The sequence below is a fragment of the Papio anubis genome, chromosome 18, assembly GCF_008728515.1.
Source record: "Papio anubis isolate 15944 chromosome 18, Panubis1.0, whole genome shotgun sequence".
Taxonomy (NCBI): domain Eukaryota; kingdom Metazoa; phylum Chordata; class Mammalia; order Primates; family Cercopithecidae; genus Papio; species Papio anubis.
The window spans coordinates 5,902,566-5,917,727 of record NC_044993.1 but is presented as its reverse complement, the minus strand read 5'-3'; the positions used below and the strand labels follow the sequence as shown (position 1 = coordinate 5,917,727).

General features: G+C 43.1%; 1 protein-coding gene and 1 long non-coding RNA gene across 5 annotated transcripts in view; one reads left to right on the top strand and one right to left on the bottom strand.

Moving 5' to 3' along the window:
• LOC103880580 overlaps window positions 1-7,089 on the top strand; it is a 38,321-nt gene extending 31,232 nt beyond the window's left edge. Inside the window, exons 2-3 of the long non-coding RNA XR_001898347.3 lie at window positions 6,330-6,393; window positions 7,003-7,089. This is a non-coding gene — a long non-coding RNA (uncharacterized LOC103880580). The remainder of the gene's footprint in view (window positions 1-6,329; window positions 6,394-7,002) is intronic.
• Window positions 1-15,162, bottom strand: part of MBTPS1 (membrane bound transcription factor peptidase, site 1) — a 65,606-nt gene that overhangs the window by 37,624 nt on the left and 12,820 nt on the right. For all 4 annotated transcript variants that reach the window (XM_003917244.4, XM_021932212.2, XM_021932213.2 and 1 more), the window contains exons 2-8: window positions 11,211-11,696; window positions 8,686-8,943; window positions 5,244-5,447; window positions 3,429-3,539; window positions 2,875-2,984; window positions 1,417-1,533; window positions 557-624 (exon numbers count right to left, since the gene is read on the bottom strand). In XM_003917244.4, the coding sequence (XP_003917293.1) occupies window positions 557-624; window positions 1,417-1,533; window positions 2,875-2,984; window positions 3,429-3,539; window positions 5,244-5,447; window positions 8,686-8,943; window positions 11,211-11,379 (1,037 nt within the window). In that variant the 5' untranslated portion in view covers window positions 11,380-11,696. The remainder of the gene's footprint in view (window positions 1-556; window positions 625-1,416; window positions 1,534-2,874; window positions 2,985-3,428; window positions 3,540-5,243; window positions 5,448-8,685; window positions 8,944-11,210; window positions 11,697-15,162) is intronic.

Below are 15,162 nucleotides of genomic sequence, written 5' to 3'. Positions count from 1 at the left end.
GCCCCCCTGTGACACCGTCCTCCCTGCCTCCCTCCTACATGATCCCTCTCATCAACTCCCAAAGCACTGTCCATGTTGCCATTAGGCCCGCCAGCGCTTCCTCCGTGAACGAGTGTCACTGTGCTCGCACCTGCTCTTTCAGAGATAGGCAGAAACCTCTTCCGTTTGCCTCTTTACCCCAGTGCTTCGCACACAGATCTCATCAACACTGCAGAATCCCTTTCTCATAGATTCACTTTTCTGATTGGTTTTTTGGGGAAAAAAATAGTAGAATAAAAACTTTAGGCTTCTAAATTACTATTTGTAACAAAATTTTAAAGACATATAAATAGAAGGTAGACTGGCCTTGAGGTGACAACTGCTGAGGTGGGTGGTGAGTACCTGGGTGTTCATCATACATCCTACAGTATTTTTTTACATGAGGAAAACATCCTTAAGACAAAGTTTTAGACAGATATAAACAGGTAACCATAGGTGGATACACAAACAGATAACAATTTTTCAGTTATTTAAGGGGGAAAAAATCCCCAAGGTCATCCCTGCTGGGGCTACTTACCCATAAAGAGGTCCGTCATTGCCAATAGCAGAAACCATGATTACGTTGTTAGCTGTTAATTCCCACACCTACAAAATGAGCATTTATTTAATGAAAGTATACCACTCTTAATGTATAATTGTCCAAAAAAAAAAAACAAAAACAACCATACACAACATCAAAAAACAGTTCTAAAAAAGCAGCACTGAACCATTATAAAGGTGGATGTGCTGGCAACCTGCAGGTTTAGAGAATACCACCCGGGACGGAGAAGCATGCAGCGCACAGAGCAGATGCTGACTTTCTAGTCACTTTCAGGAAAACACAAATTGCATGTTTAGGTAAGAAAGAATCAGCAGGGCATGGTAGCGCACGCCTGTAATCCCAGCACTTTGAAAGGCTGAGGTGGGTGGATCACCTGAGGTCAGGAGTTGGAGACCAGCCTGGCCAACATGGTGAAACCCCGTCTCTGCTAAAAATACAAAAATTAGCCGGGCATGGTGGCAGGCGCTTGTAGTCCCAGCTACTTGGGAGGCTGAGACAGGAGAACCGCTTGAGCCTGGGAGGCAGGTTGCAGTGAGCCAAGACCACGCCACTGCACTCCAGCCTGGCCAACAAGAATCAAACTCCATTTCAAAAAAAAATACAAAAAAAAGAACCAGCAAGGCACCACGTGCTCCTTATAAACACCTACTCTAAGGCCTCTAACCCACTCAATTTATGACATGCACATCACTGAAGCGCACGTCATTAGCCATCTGTTCTCACAAAGCTGTCACCACCTGGATGAAAAGCTACCAACACACTAGATATGATGCAAAGTTGGGCTGCAAAAGAGCAGGAGCTGTCACCCAAACCCTGTGTGCAGTGACTCCACAAACCTTGTCAACAAAGGGATGATCCATGAAGTCCGGGCCGCCGATGCTGAGGTTTAACACGTCAATCTTCTTTAAGATGGCATAGTTGAAGGCGTCCAAAAACCAAGATGTGTAAGATACCTAGTTAAATATTAAAACAGTCTGCTTAGTGTTTCAATCAAGTCTTAAAGAGCTAGGACAGTTTTTATTTCTAAGGCTCTTAAAATCATAAAGTATTTCCCTCAATTTTTTTTTTAACTTAAAACCAGAAATAAATCCTGAGTATGCATAATGCTCTGGAGAGTAAAACACAACACCTAGAAGTTCTAAGTCCTTGGAGCTGAACCCAAGGAAGAGACAGCTGTGTTCCGCAGGTGGCCTGTCTCTCCAGGTGAAATGCACAGCTCTCCACACAAAGAATGCCTTCCTAGAAAACACCCATGCTTCCAACTGCCCCTCTCCTCTCCTGTAAAAGGACTCATCCAAGGCACTTCTATGAAGTTAAGCATTTTGGAATAGTTCAACTTATCTATCTAACCTTCTTCATTCCTAAACAGACTGAAGGACAAACGGCAGCGGTAACAGTTATTTCATAGTATTAGTCCTCTGATGTTCAAGTGCTCCTATGTTCCTTACAAAAGGTACATTACTTTGTGGATCACCTTCAGCTGTTGCTTTTTTAAAAATATAAAATTAAGGTTACAGTAGGAAGAGAAGCAATGCAATGATTAAGATTATGTTTTTAAAAGGCTTTTAAAAGACCACGTATTTATATTTTGTTACATACACCAAAGAAATTCTAGAAGGAGGTATAAGAAAGGAACATCATCACACAAGAGACACAGGCAAGTGAGGAAAGAACCTGCTGGACAGGGACAGGGGTGGGGGCCTCACTGTGTTACCTTTTGACATTTCTGAGCTATGCATTAATATTCAAAAATTAACCTTAAAAAATAAATGATGAAAAAAGAAACAAATACTAGGACCCTCTCCCTTTTCTATAGTTTCCAAATGAAGAGTGAAGGAATAAGGCTTGTAAACTCACATTACCCAACACAATGCCAGGTGTGGGGACACAGAGGTAAATAAAACAGCTGAAGGTGGTAGGAACCCAATCAGGGAGGCAAACACACTTATTCTACGTGCCACTGTTCTATTCTATCATGCAGACACCCGACCCAGGGCACAGAGGTCTGGGGAAGCCTGGAGGTAGAGAAGAAACAAGGGAAATCAAAGAATCGTTAAGTAGTAGCCTCAGCAGGGTCTTCAGTGTTCAAGTTAGGTTGACACAGTGGTTGGTGGGAGAAGGGTGGAGCTACCCAGGAGGCAGAGGAACAGTAAACTGGGCACGTGTGCTGCGGTATGAATGGCTCAGCGTCACTGACGTGCACTCCTTTTACGTAAGTGTGTAAAGTCCAGTGATTCTGCTTTTTACATTTCAGTATGAATTCCTCAAGTTTCAGGGGTCCTCAAAACACCTACCTGATTATTGGTAAAGACCCTGAAAATGTGAAGCTCTGCATCTGGAGCAAATCCTTGGCACTCCCTCATGCTGGCTATCACACCTGCCACGAATGTGCCATGGCCCAACCCTGTAGTCCATAAAGAAAACAATCCCATTAAACACACTGGAGAGCAAGTGCCAGGATGCAACATTCCAGGCCATGAGTTTCACAGCCTTCCATTTCCAAGTGCTGGAGAGAGAAGGGCCTCTGCTGCCGCTCTATGATCCCCCTGGACATCACTGGCACAAGCACCCCTTCCAGGTCTAGCCACCTCCACACTCTTCCGGACAGGGAGCTGCCCCCGCACCAGGCATCCCCACTCTCTCCTGAAGCGCTACTTCCCGACATCCTCTGAGGTATTCAGAGCAGTTTCTGCCGCAACAAAAGGCAAAGTAACAACTTGGGCTTGTCTGAATAGTTGCTGGACAGACTGTGGAATCATGCACTAAACACACTCTCAATCAATCAGAGAGGACGGAGTGATGTCCTACGTCCACACATGACCATGTTCTCACTGCCACTGAGACCCACCATCGTCCAGCGTTCGCTCGTTGGTCCAGTTGGTTCTCTCCTTCACATTTTTGAAGTGGGGATGCTTCTCGCTCAGCCCAGTGTCAAAAACAGCAACTCTTACGTTAGCACCTTATTCGGAAAAGCAAACACAATCATGTCTGAAGAAATCATCTTTTTGGATTTTGCCTGTAAAATACATTCTTTCCTGGGACCCACAGAAAATGACATCCTGTGGAAGGCCAAAGCCTGCTCAGAGCAAACAAGTTAGGCCAGCTGCTCCCAGGGTCAGCCAGCTAAGCCAAGGCCAAGCAAAGAGGACAGCAGGAACAATGCCATCATCTGTCGCCAAATAAGATTTAAGGATAAGCAGAAAATCCTTCTAGACCCTCCTCAATTGCCACTAGCACTCAGGATGGAACCACCCCTTCCACTCCTAGCGGGCTTCTCAAGGCTCCAGGATGGCACCTACCAATACTCTCCTTCTGGCAATTTATCACAGGTCTCCACCCCCCCTTCTCAGAGGCCCTGCAAAACACTCACAAACCACACAGCCAAGGAGCAGGACGCAGAAAAGGGGAAAAGAGGGAACCATTCTTATTCCTGACAAGGACAGCAATTTACTCCATGCAGCTCATTGATAAAACAGCAAACGCTGCCGCGAGGAACAACTAACACCACACGGGGCTCATCACACCTAAGAAAAATCACTGCAGTGTGCACTTTTCTAGAAGAGTTAAGTCTATTCCAGATACTGGCCAAAGCCATCAACACCAATGTGAAATACAACTGGCCTGTCCGACCAAAAATTCTAGAAAGTATCTAGAAAAAATATAGAATACCTGTATGACTTAACAGCTAACCAATGTAAAGAGGGTAATGTCTTTCTGGCAAAAGGGCTGTGTACATATCAATACTATGTTAAACAATCTATTAAACTGAGATAAATATAAAAATCAATGCTACTTTTAAAAAATGCACACACAAAATCAGAAACCATTTGGTTTGGGGGGAATAAAAAACCATTTCTGATGATTAGAAAACTTGTTTTGTGAAGGAGTTCTCACTCTAAAAAGGTAAAACCATGGGAGACACACATTTTAATGAAATGGCAGTCCACCAGGTATTAAAAGTTGAAGTATCTCAGACATTTTGGAGGGCAGGGTGCCAAGGAGATCAAAGGAGAGGTAAGGGTCCCTAAGTCAAGGAGATACCAGAAAGACACCTAGGCAAACCGAGATTTCCTGGGAGCAGGTGAAACTGGTTTACATTTAGAAGGTAAAAATCTTCATATTAGATAAAACAGGAATGTTTTGTCATGATGAATCAGCAAAGGAAAAACCCTTATTGTTCTGAGTTTTATCTCACAGGACATGATCATTAACACCGCTTCCTGTTCCCAAACAAATCATTAGCAGGTTGATAGTCAATTACTTAGTCACTCTGCATTCAGGGCACCAAACTCAAGTGATAAACTAATTTCCATGGAATTGCCCAGATCAGGGACCATCTTTCCCCAAAAAGTGCCAGCAGCCGGCAGTGCTGTGCTCGTTTGTGTATGTGTCAACAGGAGAGAAGTGCTCCACAGTCTGCCCCTTCTAACCTCAGAAATGGTAACAAAAATAAGACACAAATGGTGGCAATTAGAAAAGCCACAGAAACGGATGCCTGGCATAACAGGAGTCAAAGACGAGGAGTACTTGGCTACCTTCCAGCTCAACAAATAGTAAGAAGGTTAGAAGTGGAAGGCTGCAGGGCTTTCGCACTAGGCAGTCCCGAACACGGAATTCTTAGATGTCTGGACTTTCCGCACCTTCCCTGGGTAATAGCACACACCTGTATATCCCATCTGCCAGAGCACGTCTGCCTGCAGTGTCTGGGCAACCTGGCGCGGGATGGCTCTCAGCAGCCGTCTGCTCGAATGCCTTCCCGTAGCATGCCAGAAGCCAGAGCCCAGGGAGAGACTGGCTCTTCGCAAGGGACGTGATGACTGCCACTTCTGGCTCCATCGGGTTTCATTGCAGGGTACTGTGGGGTCAGCTAGAGGCAAGGGAGAGGAAGGTCAGAACAGAAGAGCAAAACATGATACCCACCAGGCAAAACTATCCCAAACACAGCGAGGATTACAATTTGCCATTCTGTTTGAGGGAAAGTGGGATTATCTTCTTTTTCTAGAAGGACAGTCTCAATGCAATTATAATTATAGGATGTTATTTAGCTGTCATATTATTCCTAAATAGTTCTCTACTTGAAATTTTCTAACCAATGTAAGGCAGAGAAAGACTGATTAACTGTGATACTAACACTAAAGACAAACCTGATTTTTCATCAGCAACTTGTTCTCACTGAACCAGAAAGGGGAGAAGTTAAAGAAAATGACCCTAAGCATTCATGGAGTTTTATTTTCACTAGAAGTTTCACTAGGTTTCTGGGGTAGGCAAAAGCCATGTTATCTCATTGAGCATCAAATATCAACAGGACTTTAAAAAACCATATATTGCTCAATATTCTCAGTATTCTTATCTGCTAGAATTTCACCTTTCAAAAAACAAAAGAACTACAAAGGAGTGAGAGACGGGGAATTTCTGAGGGTGATGGAATTATTCCATATCTTGATTTTGTTGGTGGATATTTGATGGTATACTTTTGCCAAAACTTGCCAAACCGTACTCTAAAAAGGATGAAAAAAAATAAGTAAATAAAAATAAAAAGGACGAATTTTACCACCTGTAAGTCTCTTTATTTTTAAAAAGCGGAAGAAAAAGGAAATACCACAGAAATGGCCTAAGAGTTTTCCCTTTACCTTTCAAAGACCATGTTACAATGAACAAGTCATATTTCAAATCAGTTTTAAGAAGATAAAATCTATAATACTAATACAGTTCTGTTTCTAAAACAAAATCATTGTTATTTTTATTCCAGCCTTACCAAACGACACCCATGTAAGTACAGGGACCTGGAAGCATATACAGTCACGTCAATTCTGGTAAGTAAATATTTGCACAGTCCAGCTGAAATGGTTCTTAATTGAAATTCCTATGCTGAGTTGATCTTTAAGTCAACAGCGCAGGACAATGCTGGAGGTGCTGACTGAAGAGCAACACCGAGACCAGGAAGGGGTCTGCTCTGCTCGACCCTGCGCAGGCCAGACTACACCTCCAGTATTATACTCAGTTCAGGGCTTCACAGCTTTAGAACACTTGAGAAAAATTAGTACATTCAAAGGAAAATACTTAAAATGATGAGGAGACTTGAAATCATGTCATCTGAGTAACTATGGAAGGAACTGGGGATTAGCTTGGAGAGAAAAAATTGCCAGAAGAGACACACCATGGGTATCTTCAAATATCAAAAAGACAGCTGTCTTCATCGTATCTTTAACTATTGTCTTGTAGAAAACAGGTAGGCTTTGGCTTACGGCCCATGGGATAGAATCAAATGGGTGGGATCCAAAGTGAGAATGGTGTCAGCCCAAAATAAAGCATAAAGCAAATGAACAAGAGCCATAGAAATCGTTAACATTTGGTTACTTACAACATCCTGAACACTCTACTGCTTTCCTCATACGCATTACTTCGTGTTATCTTCATGACAGCCCCGTGAGGTAGGGAGTATCATCTCCATTTTATGAATGAGAAAAACTGAAGCTTCAAGATGGAAAAGGCGCCTACTGCTGAAGGTCACAGCTAACTTCAAGGGGCATGGGCGTGCAACGTGGGCAAGCTTCCCCTCACAGGGGTGTCAGGCACCCAGGACACACGCAGTGGAGATGGTGTCCAAGGGAATCCCACCTCCAGAGAGTCTAGGATTCTTGTGCTAAAATTAGGCAACTCCGTGTCTCCTAAAGCATTCTAGAGCTCTTTAAGATAACTGAAGTAAAAATAAAGTCAAGTAAAATACCACAATGTATACATTTGGCTAATTGTATCAGGTTTGACTGGCTTTTATCTTCCTGGATTATTCTGAGGTGTCACTGCTTTTTAAGGAGAATAATACATAACATCTGGAGTAGCAGCAAACGCTCTGAAAAAGTCAGATGCCTGAAGTTTACACCTGGTTTTACTATGAAAATTAAACTTCTCTGTGTGTGTGTGTGTGTGTGTGTGTGTTTAATGCAGCAAAACCTCAGAGGCTCTTAGGCCTAAAATATGACAGATAAAGAAGAGTAACACTTTAATTTCTTCTTCCTTCTAATGAAAGAAATGATAGTAAACAATAACAGAACTAGCAATTTGTTAACCTGATTTAAGATAAACAGGAAAAAAAATCCTTTTCCTTTGGTAATATATATCTTTGGAAAATATCATTTAATGAATATGCAATTTATTATTTGAGGCTAAACTCTATCTTGACAAGCCCAATTGTAATGAAGTAGGAAGGACTAAGCCCTGGAGAAGGAAAAGCCAAATTCCTTCCATCCTCACACGTGCACAGCTGATGACTTAAATAAATCCAGCTGATGCATGACCATTGCTGGTCAGGAGGCTTTGAGAAAAACAAAATGAAACCCAAGGAAAACATGTTTTGCAAGAGTGCCTTAAAAAATGGGGCCGGGCACGGTGGCTCACGCCTGTAATCCCAGCATTTTGGGAGGCTGAGGAGGGCAGATCACCTGAGGTCAGGAGTTCAAGACCAGCCTCACCAACATGGAGAAGCCCCATCTCTACTAAAAATACAAAATTAGCTGGGTGTGGTGGCCCATGCCTGTAATCCCAGCTACTTGGGAGGCTGAGGCAGGAGAATCGCTTGAACCCGGGAGGTGGAGGCTACGGTGAGCCAAGATCACGCCACTGCACTTCAGCCTGGGCAACAAGAGTGAAACTCCGTCCTGAAAAAATAAATAAATAAAAAGAAAACACACACACACACACACAGGGAGAAGCAAAATGCAAGGAAGAAGCAGACATAAGGATGCGTCTTTCAGCACGAGAAGGCAGCCGCAGCCTTGAAGTCTGAAAGCTCTGAGACGAAGCTGGCGAAAATCACTTCCAACAGAAACAAAGATCACTACCATCTACTACTGCAAACCCTCAGATTTTCTTTTACCAGAACAGCACGAGGTCTCTTTTTAAAAAATAATTCCACCCCCCTACCACCAACCCTGTGCACTAAAAAAAAAAACTAAACTAAAAAATTCCTACCAGGAAAATGTTCACAATTAGCAAACTAGATGGAAGGACACAGATACTCACTGTACTATTTTTCAAGTACTCTGCAGTTTGAGATTTTTCAAAGTAAATGGCAGAGACAGAAATTTGCCTACAATCACGATACTCACATTCTGCATACTTGAGGGAACGGAAGACTTTCCGTTGGGGCGTGACCCGTTTGATGTTTGGATGATCTTCAAGTGTCAGCAGCCCTGCTTTCTGTTTTTCTTTTATCTGAATCACCTCAAAATCACTAGGGTAGTCACTGGATGGATTGTTTCGAGGTATAATTCTCCAATTGTCTACTTCACTGCTCTTCAGGGCACTTGAAATAAATGAATTTCTAGCTTTGGCTGTAAAGTATCCATTGAAAGCCACAATATATTCTGAAACCAATCACCACAAACAAAAATAAGAATTTAAGCACATACATTATAACATATACTACATTGTATCTAATCTAAAATCTGGCAAAACAAAAATTATCTTAAAGCCCACAGCAGATGAAAGGAAAACACAAAGACTAGTTTAAATGCCTAGACAGCTGTCTGCAGAGCTTTGAGTAAAAATCATCTACATGGGGCTGGGCACGGTGGCTCACACCTGTAATCCCAGTACTTTGCCAGGCCGACGTGGGCAGATTATGAGGTGAGGAGTTTGATACCAGCCTGGCCAACATAGTGAAACCCCATCTCTACTAAACATACAAAAAATTAGCTGGGTGTGGTGATGGGCACCCATAATCCTGGGAGGCTAAGACAGGAGAATCACTTGAACCCGGGAGGCAGAGGCTGCAGTGAGCTGAGATCACGCCACTGCACCCCTACCTGGTGACAGAGCAAGACTCTGTCCCAAATAAATAGATAAATAAATATCTGTATGAATCACCTAACCACACAGAATACATCATTCAAAACCAGATACCTGTGATATTTTTTAAAAAGCATATACCTACAGAAGTCTGAATACACAACAAAGAAATGCATATAATTTTTTTTCAAACAGGAAAAAAATTCAGAGAACTGAATGCTCAGTTAGTGTTTCTTAAAATGAAAACAATAGCAAAATTCCAGAGTGGATTAAGTGACACTGTTTGCTTAGTTCTTCACATAAACTTTAGAACATAAACATTCAGCACCTCCCAGCTCCCCATCCTTACCAACTACAATGGCACCTGTTCCAAAGAATCAAGGAGTAGGCTGGGCACAGTGGCTCATGCCTGTAATCCCAGCACTCTGGGAGGTCGATGTGGGTGGATTGCTTGAGCTCAGGAGTTTAAGACCAGGCTTGGCAACATGGTGAAACACAAAATAAAAAAAATTAGCTGGGCAGGCCGGGCACAGTGGCTCATGCCTATAATCTCAACACTTTAGGAGGCCAAGGCGAGAGGATCACCTGAGGTCAGGAGTGCAAGACCGCCTGACCAACATGGAAAAATGCAGTCTCTACTAAAAATACAAAATTAGCCGGGCGTGGTGGCGCATGCCTGTAGTCCCAGCTACTCGGGAGGCTGAGGCAGGAGAATGGCTTGAACCCGGGAGGCAGAGGTTGTGGTGAGCTGAGATGGCGCCACTGCACTCCAGCCTGGGCAACAAGAGTGAATCTCCATCTTAAAAAAAAAAAAAAAGAAAGAAAAAGAAAAAAATTAGCTGGGCATGGTGGCAGGTGCCTATAGTTCCAGCTACTTGGGAGGCTGAAGTGGGAGATCACTTGTGCCTGGGAGGTCAAGGCTGCAATGAGCTGAGATGGCACCACTGCACTCCAGCCTGGGTGACAAGAGCAAAACTCTGTCTCCAAAAGAAAAAAAAAAAGAAGGTGTAGGTAAATAATTCATGTCAATTTCCTTGTCTCATATAAGCTTACTCTACTGGGAAAACAAACTTACGCAAAGTTAATATTCATGAGCTGTGCAGTCAACCCATTGGAAATTCACTACAGAAGACCAGGTATGGTGGCTCATGCCTGTAATCCCAGCACTTTGGGAGGCCAAGGAGGGTGATCACTTGAGGTCAGGAGTTCAAGACCAGCCTGGCCAACATGCTGAAACCCCATCTCTACTAAAAATACAAAAAAAAAAAAAAAAGGCCATGAGCCACCATGCCTGTAGTCTCAATACTCTGGTAGGCCAAGGTGGGCAGATCATGAGGTCAGGAGTTCGAGACCAGCCTGGCCAAGATGGTGAAACCCCATCTCTACTAAAAATAGAAAAAATTAGCTGGGAGTTGTGGTGGGTGCCTGTAGTCCCAGCTGCTCGGGAGGCTGAGGCAGAATTGCTTGAACCCGGGAGGTAGAAGCTGCAATGAACCGAGATCGCAGCATTGCACTCCGGCCTGGGCAACAGAGTGAGACTCCATCTCAAAAACAAAACAAAACAAAATATTAGCCAGGCACGGTGGCAGGTACCTATAATCCCAGCTACTTGGGAGGCTCAGGCATGAGAATTGCTTGAACCCAGGAGGCAGAGGTCACAGTGAGCAGAGATCATGCCACCGCACTCCAGCCTGGGTGACAGAGTGAGACTCTGTCTCCAAAAAAAAAAAAGAAATATACTGTAGAAAAGAGGAACATGTTCTTCAGCAATAGCTAATTTTATATTAAGTAAGCTTGAAAAAAATAGGATGGGAGGTCCTAATATTTAAGACAACATCATTACCATATTCCACAACTGTTGATGAGAATTCCACCTTCAAAGTCAGGTGGGAACAGCCAGGGCATGGGGCCTTTTCAAAAGATTTCTTTTCCAGTCTGTCGCCCAGATGTTTCTTCCCACAGAGCAAAACCACTAGCAGAAGCAGCCAGATGTTGACAAGCTTCATGGTCATAAGCGAATATGATCATAAAATTGCATACGTTCAAATCACACTTTTTTCTTCTTGATTAGAAGTAAATTTTTGTTTCGGCTAAAAGCTGCAACATTACTGATCAGCCATCTTACAGTCTTGTCCAACGTAAATAAAAGTTAAATCCCATGGCCTTTTGTGGTTCAGCCTGAAGCGAGGCTTTCATTTCTTTCTCCGCTTCTTCTCCATCTTGGAATAAGGCTTCTCTCACTCAGGCCGTGATGACTGAGTCCTATACTCCATTTGTACCACAGAACCAACGTCCAATGGGGTTGATTAATCAACCACTGTGAGGCAATCTATGAAACAAAAAATAGTGCAAACAGACATTAGTAGCAAACTGACATAGCCAGGTATGATTTAGTTATATTTATAATTTAAACAGGTGGGTCAGTCAGGCAAGGTGGCAGGTGCCTGTAGATCAGCTACTTGGGAGGCTGAGGTAGGAAGATCATTTGAGCCCAGGAGTTTGAGTCCGGCCTGAGCAACAAAGTGAGACCCTATGTCTAAAATAATAAATAAGAGAGTAAAAGAGATATTCCAGTTTTAAGACAAATTAATGTGCCATACAACCATGAAACGTATTATTTCATGTTTATTTACTTATTACTCACTGCTTTCATGGGAAAATTTTTTAGGCATCTTCAAAAATAAAACAATAAAATAAATGAGAAAAATGGAAAAAACTAAGGATAACAAAATAACACCAAAAATATTAAGCACACTGGACCTGAGCATTCGAGCAGTCAAAGAGAAAAAGGAATCAGGATGATCCTTCGTTCTGTTTCAGATTCTATATTTCCTATCACTTTCAACTCAATCCCCAGAGCATCTCCCCAGTTGGCACTTTTTTTTTTTTTTTTTTTTTTTTTTTTTGAGACGGAGTCTCGCTCTGTCACCCGGGCTGGAGTACAGTGGCCGGATCTCAGCTCACTGCAAGCTCTGTCTCCCAGGTTTATGCCATTCTCCTGCCTCAGCCTCCCGAGTAGCTGGGACTACAGGCGCCCGCCACCTCGCCCGGCTAGTTTTTTTGTATTTTTAGTAGAGACGGGGTTTCACCGTGTTAGCCAGGATGGTCTCGATCTCCTGACCTCGTGATCCGCCCGTCTCGGCCTCCCAAAGTGCTGGGATTACAGGCTTGAGCCACCGCGCCCGGCCTGGCACTTTTACTTCCCACAAATTTCATGAAGTTTTCAGGCAAAAGCTTGGTATACATCCTTACTTTCTGCTGTAACATTAATACCTAACAGCAAAGGAATTTCCATATAAGTGATATTTAACACCTTCTTTAAGAAACACTATGCTTTAACATTACAGATTTTGAAATATTTTCTACCAATTCTATGAAAAGAGCATAAAAGGGTTTACTGTCTTGAAATCTATTTTAAGTGTGAAACCTCACACTTAAAAAAATATAACTCGCTAAATGTGTTATAAAACCAGATTATCTCTTTACTGGAGTGACATGAGAGGACAGTTTGTGAGGGAAGTTATTGCTAAAGAAAAATGTCATTTGAATATTAAATTACACATGGGCACTGACATCGTCCAAAACATCTAATTGTAAGAAAAACTGCCATTCTTCACAATGAAAACAGAGCAATAGTAAAGAACAATGCTGGCTGTAACATACCCAGAAAAATCAGTTGCATAGACCATACCTGGGGCATAAATAATCCAGCAGGGTGGGGGATGCGTAAATGAAGCAAGACAGGCCTTCCAGTGTTACTTAGGATTTTATTATTCTTATTTATCTATTTATTTATTTATTTATTTTGAGGAAGGGTCTCACTCTGACACTCAGGCTGGAGTGGGTGGCGCAATCTCTGCACAGTTTACTGCAGCCTCAACTTCCTGGGCTCAAGCAATCCTCCGGCCTCAGCCCCCCGAGTAGCTGGGACTACAGGTATGCATCACCACACCCAGCTAATTTTTGGATTTTAATATAGAGAAGGGGTCTCGGCATTTTGTCCAGGCTGGTCTCAAACTCAGGTGATCCAGCCACCTTGGCCTCCCAAAGTGTTGAGATTACAGTCATGAGCCACCATGTCTGCTCACTACTTGTATTTAAAGAGAAAACATTAAGGACAAGGAGTTAGTCATCTATTAGGAAAGGTACTTCAAGCTGTAAAACTCATTCTTCTGGCAGAAACTGGTGCTTCCGAGTTTTTGGCTTCTGGAACTATCAACACGTGCTTCTGCAAGTAGAAAAACATTGATAAAAGTACTGTGAGGGGTTAAAATATCCAAATGATGTTTTTACATTTACTAAGTAGGGACTCTCACTACTGTACTAACAACTGATCCTGAAAAACAAGTCTATCTCTGGCACTGGCACTGGCAACTAAGAGACGTAGAACTCATCTGAGACGAGTGAAAGTTTAAAGCAGTTACATCCACCTTGACAAGAACAACAACAATGAGAATGCCAACTGCACGAGCAAAAACAAAGAGCCAAACAGAAAGACCAGAAAAGCAGAGGGCACCTAAAGCCACCCTAACAGGTTTCACAGAAGTTTACTCAGGAGTAAGCCCCTATTTCTCAGTTTCTTTATGCTTGATACATCCAGCAGTGGAGTACAAAGAAAATAATGACATGAAGCATGTATCTAGCTTAATTAAAGACTACTGGCCAAAGAAGATAAAAGCCAGTAATAACAGTTCTCATAGCACAGTAAATGAATATATATTTAAAAGATATTTATTAAATGGGTTCCTCACTCAAGGCAGGTTTTTTGATGTTGCTGTTAAAAAGGAAGGAATAATCATTTGGGCCCAGGGTTTGAGACCAGCCTGGGCAACATGGAGAAACCCCATCTCTACAAAAAAAAATTAAAAATTAGCCAGGCATGGTGGCGCATCTATAGTCCCAGCTTCTCAGGAAGATCGCTTGAGCCTGGAGGGTTGCAGTGGGCCAAGAGCACACCACTACATTCCAGCCTGGGTGACACAGTGAGACTCTGTCTCCACTTAAAAAACAAACAAAAAAGCCTCTTAAAACTTTTCTGCCTCAAGCTAAAGAATCTGTGACACATGTGGGCTCCATGTAACACAAATATAAGTAAGTAATAGTAGTGAGAAAAATCTTAGATCCAACTGGGTTAAATCAACTTTAATTCAACCTGTTCTAAAATAATTCACTCAAAGGTAAAGACTCTTAGGTAAGAACTTGTAACACAGCCCATGCAGAACAGATGGCTGATGTTCTCTTACAACTTAGGCAGATACTTGCCTTTAAAAGAAATGGAGCCGGGCGCGGTGGCTCACGCTTGTAATTCCAGCACTTTGGGAGGCCGAGGCAGGTGGATCACCTGACGTCGGGAGTTCAAGACCAGCCTGACCAACATGGAGAAACCCCGTCTCTACTAAAAATACAAAATTAGCCAGGGTAGTGGCACAAGCCTGTAATCCCAGCTACTCAGGAGGCTGAGGCAGGACAATCAGCTTGAACCCGGAGGCGGAGGCTGCGGGTGAGCCGAGATCGCCATTGCACTCCAGCCTGGGCAAAAAGAGCCAAACTCTGTCTCAAAAAATAAGGCCGGGCGTGGTGGCTCAAGCCTGTAATCCCAGCACTTTGGGAGGTCAGACGGGCGATCACGCAGGTCAGGAGATCGAGACCATCCTGGCTTAACAGAACGGTGAAACCCCGCTCTACTCAAAAAAAATACAAAAAAACTAGTCAAGCAGGTGGTGGGCCTTCAGTCCCAGCTACTGGGGAGGCTGAGGCAGAATGGCCTAAACAAGGGAGGCGGAGCTTGCAGTGAG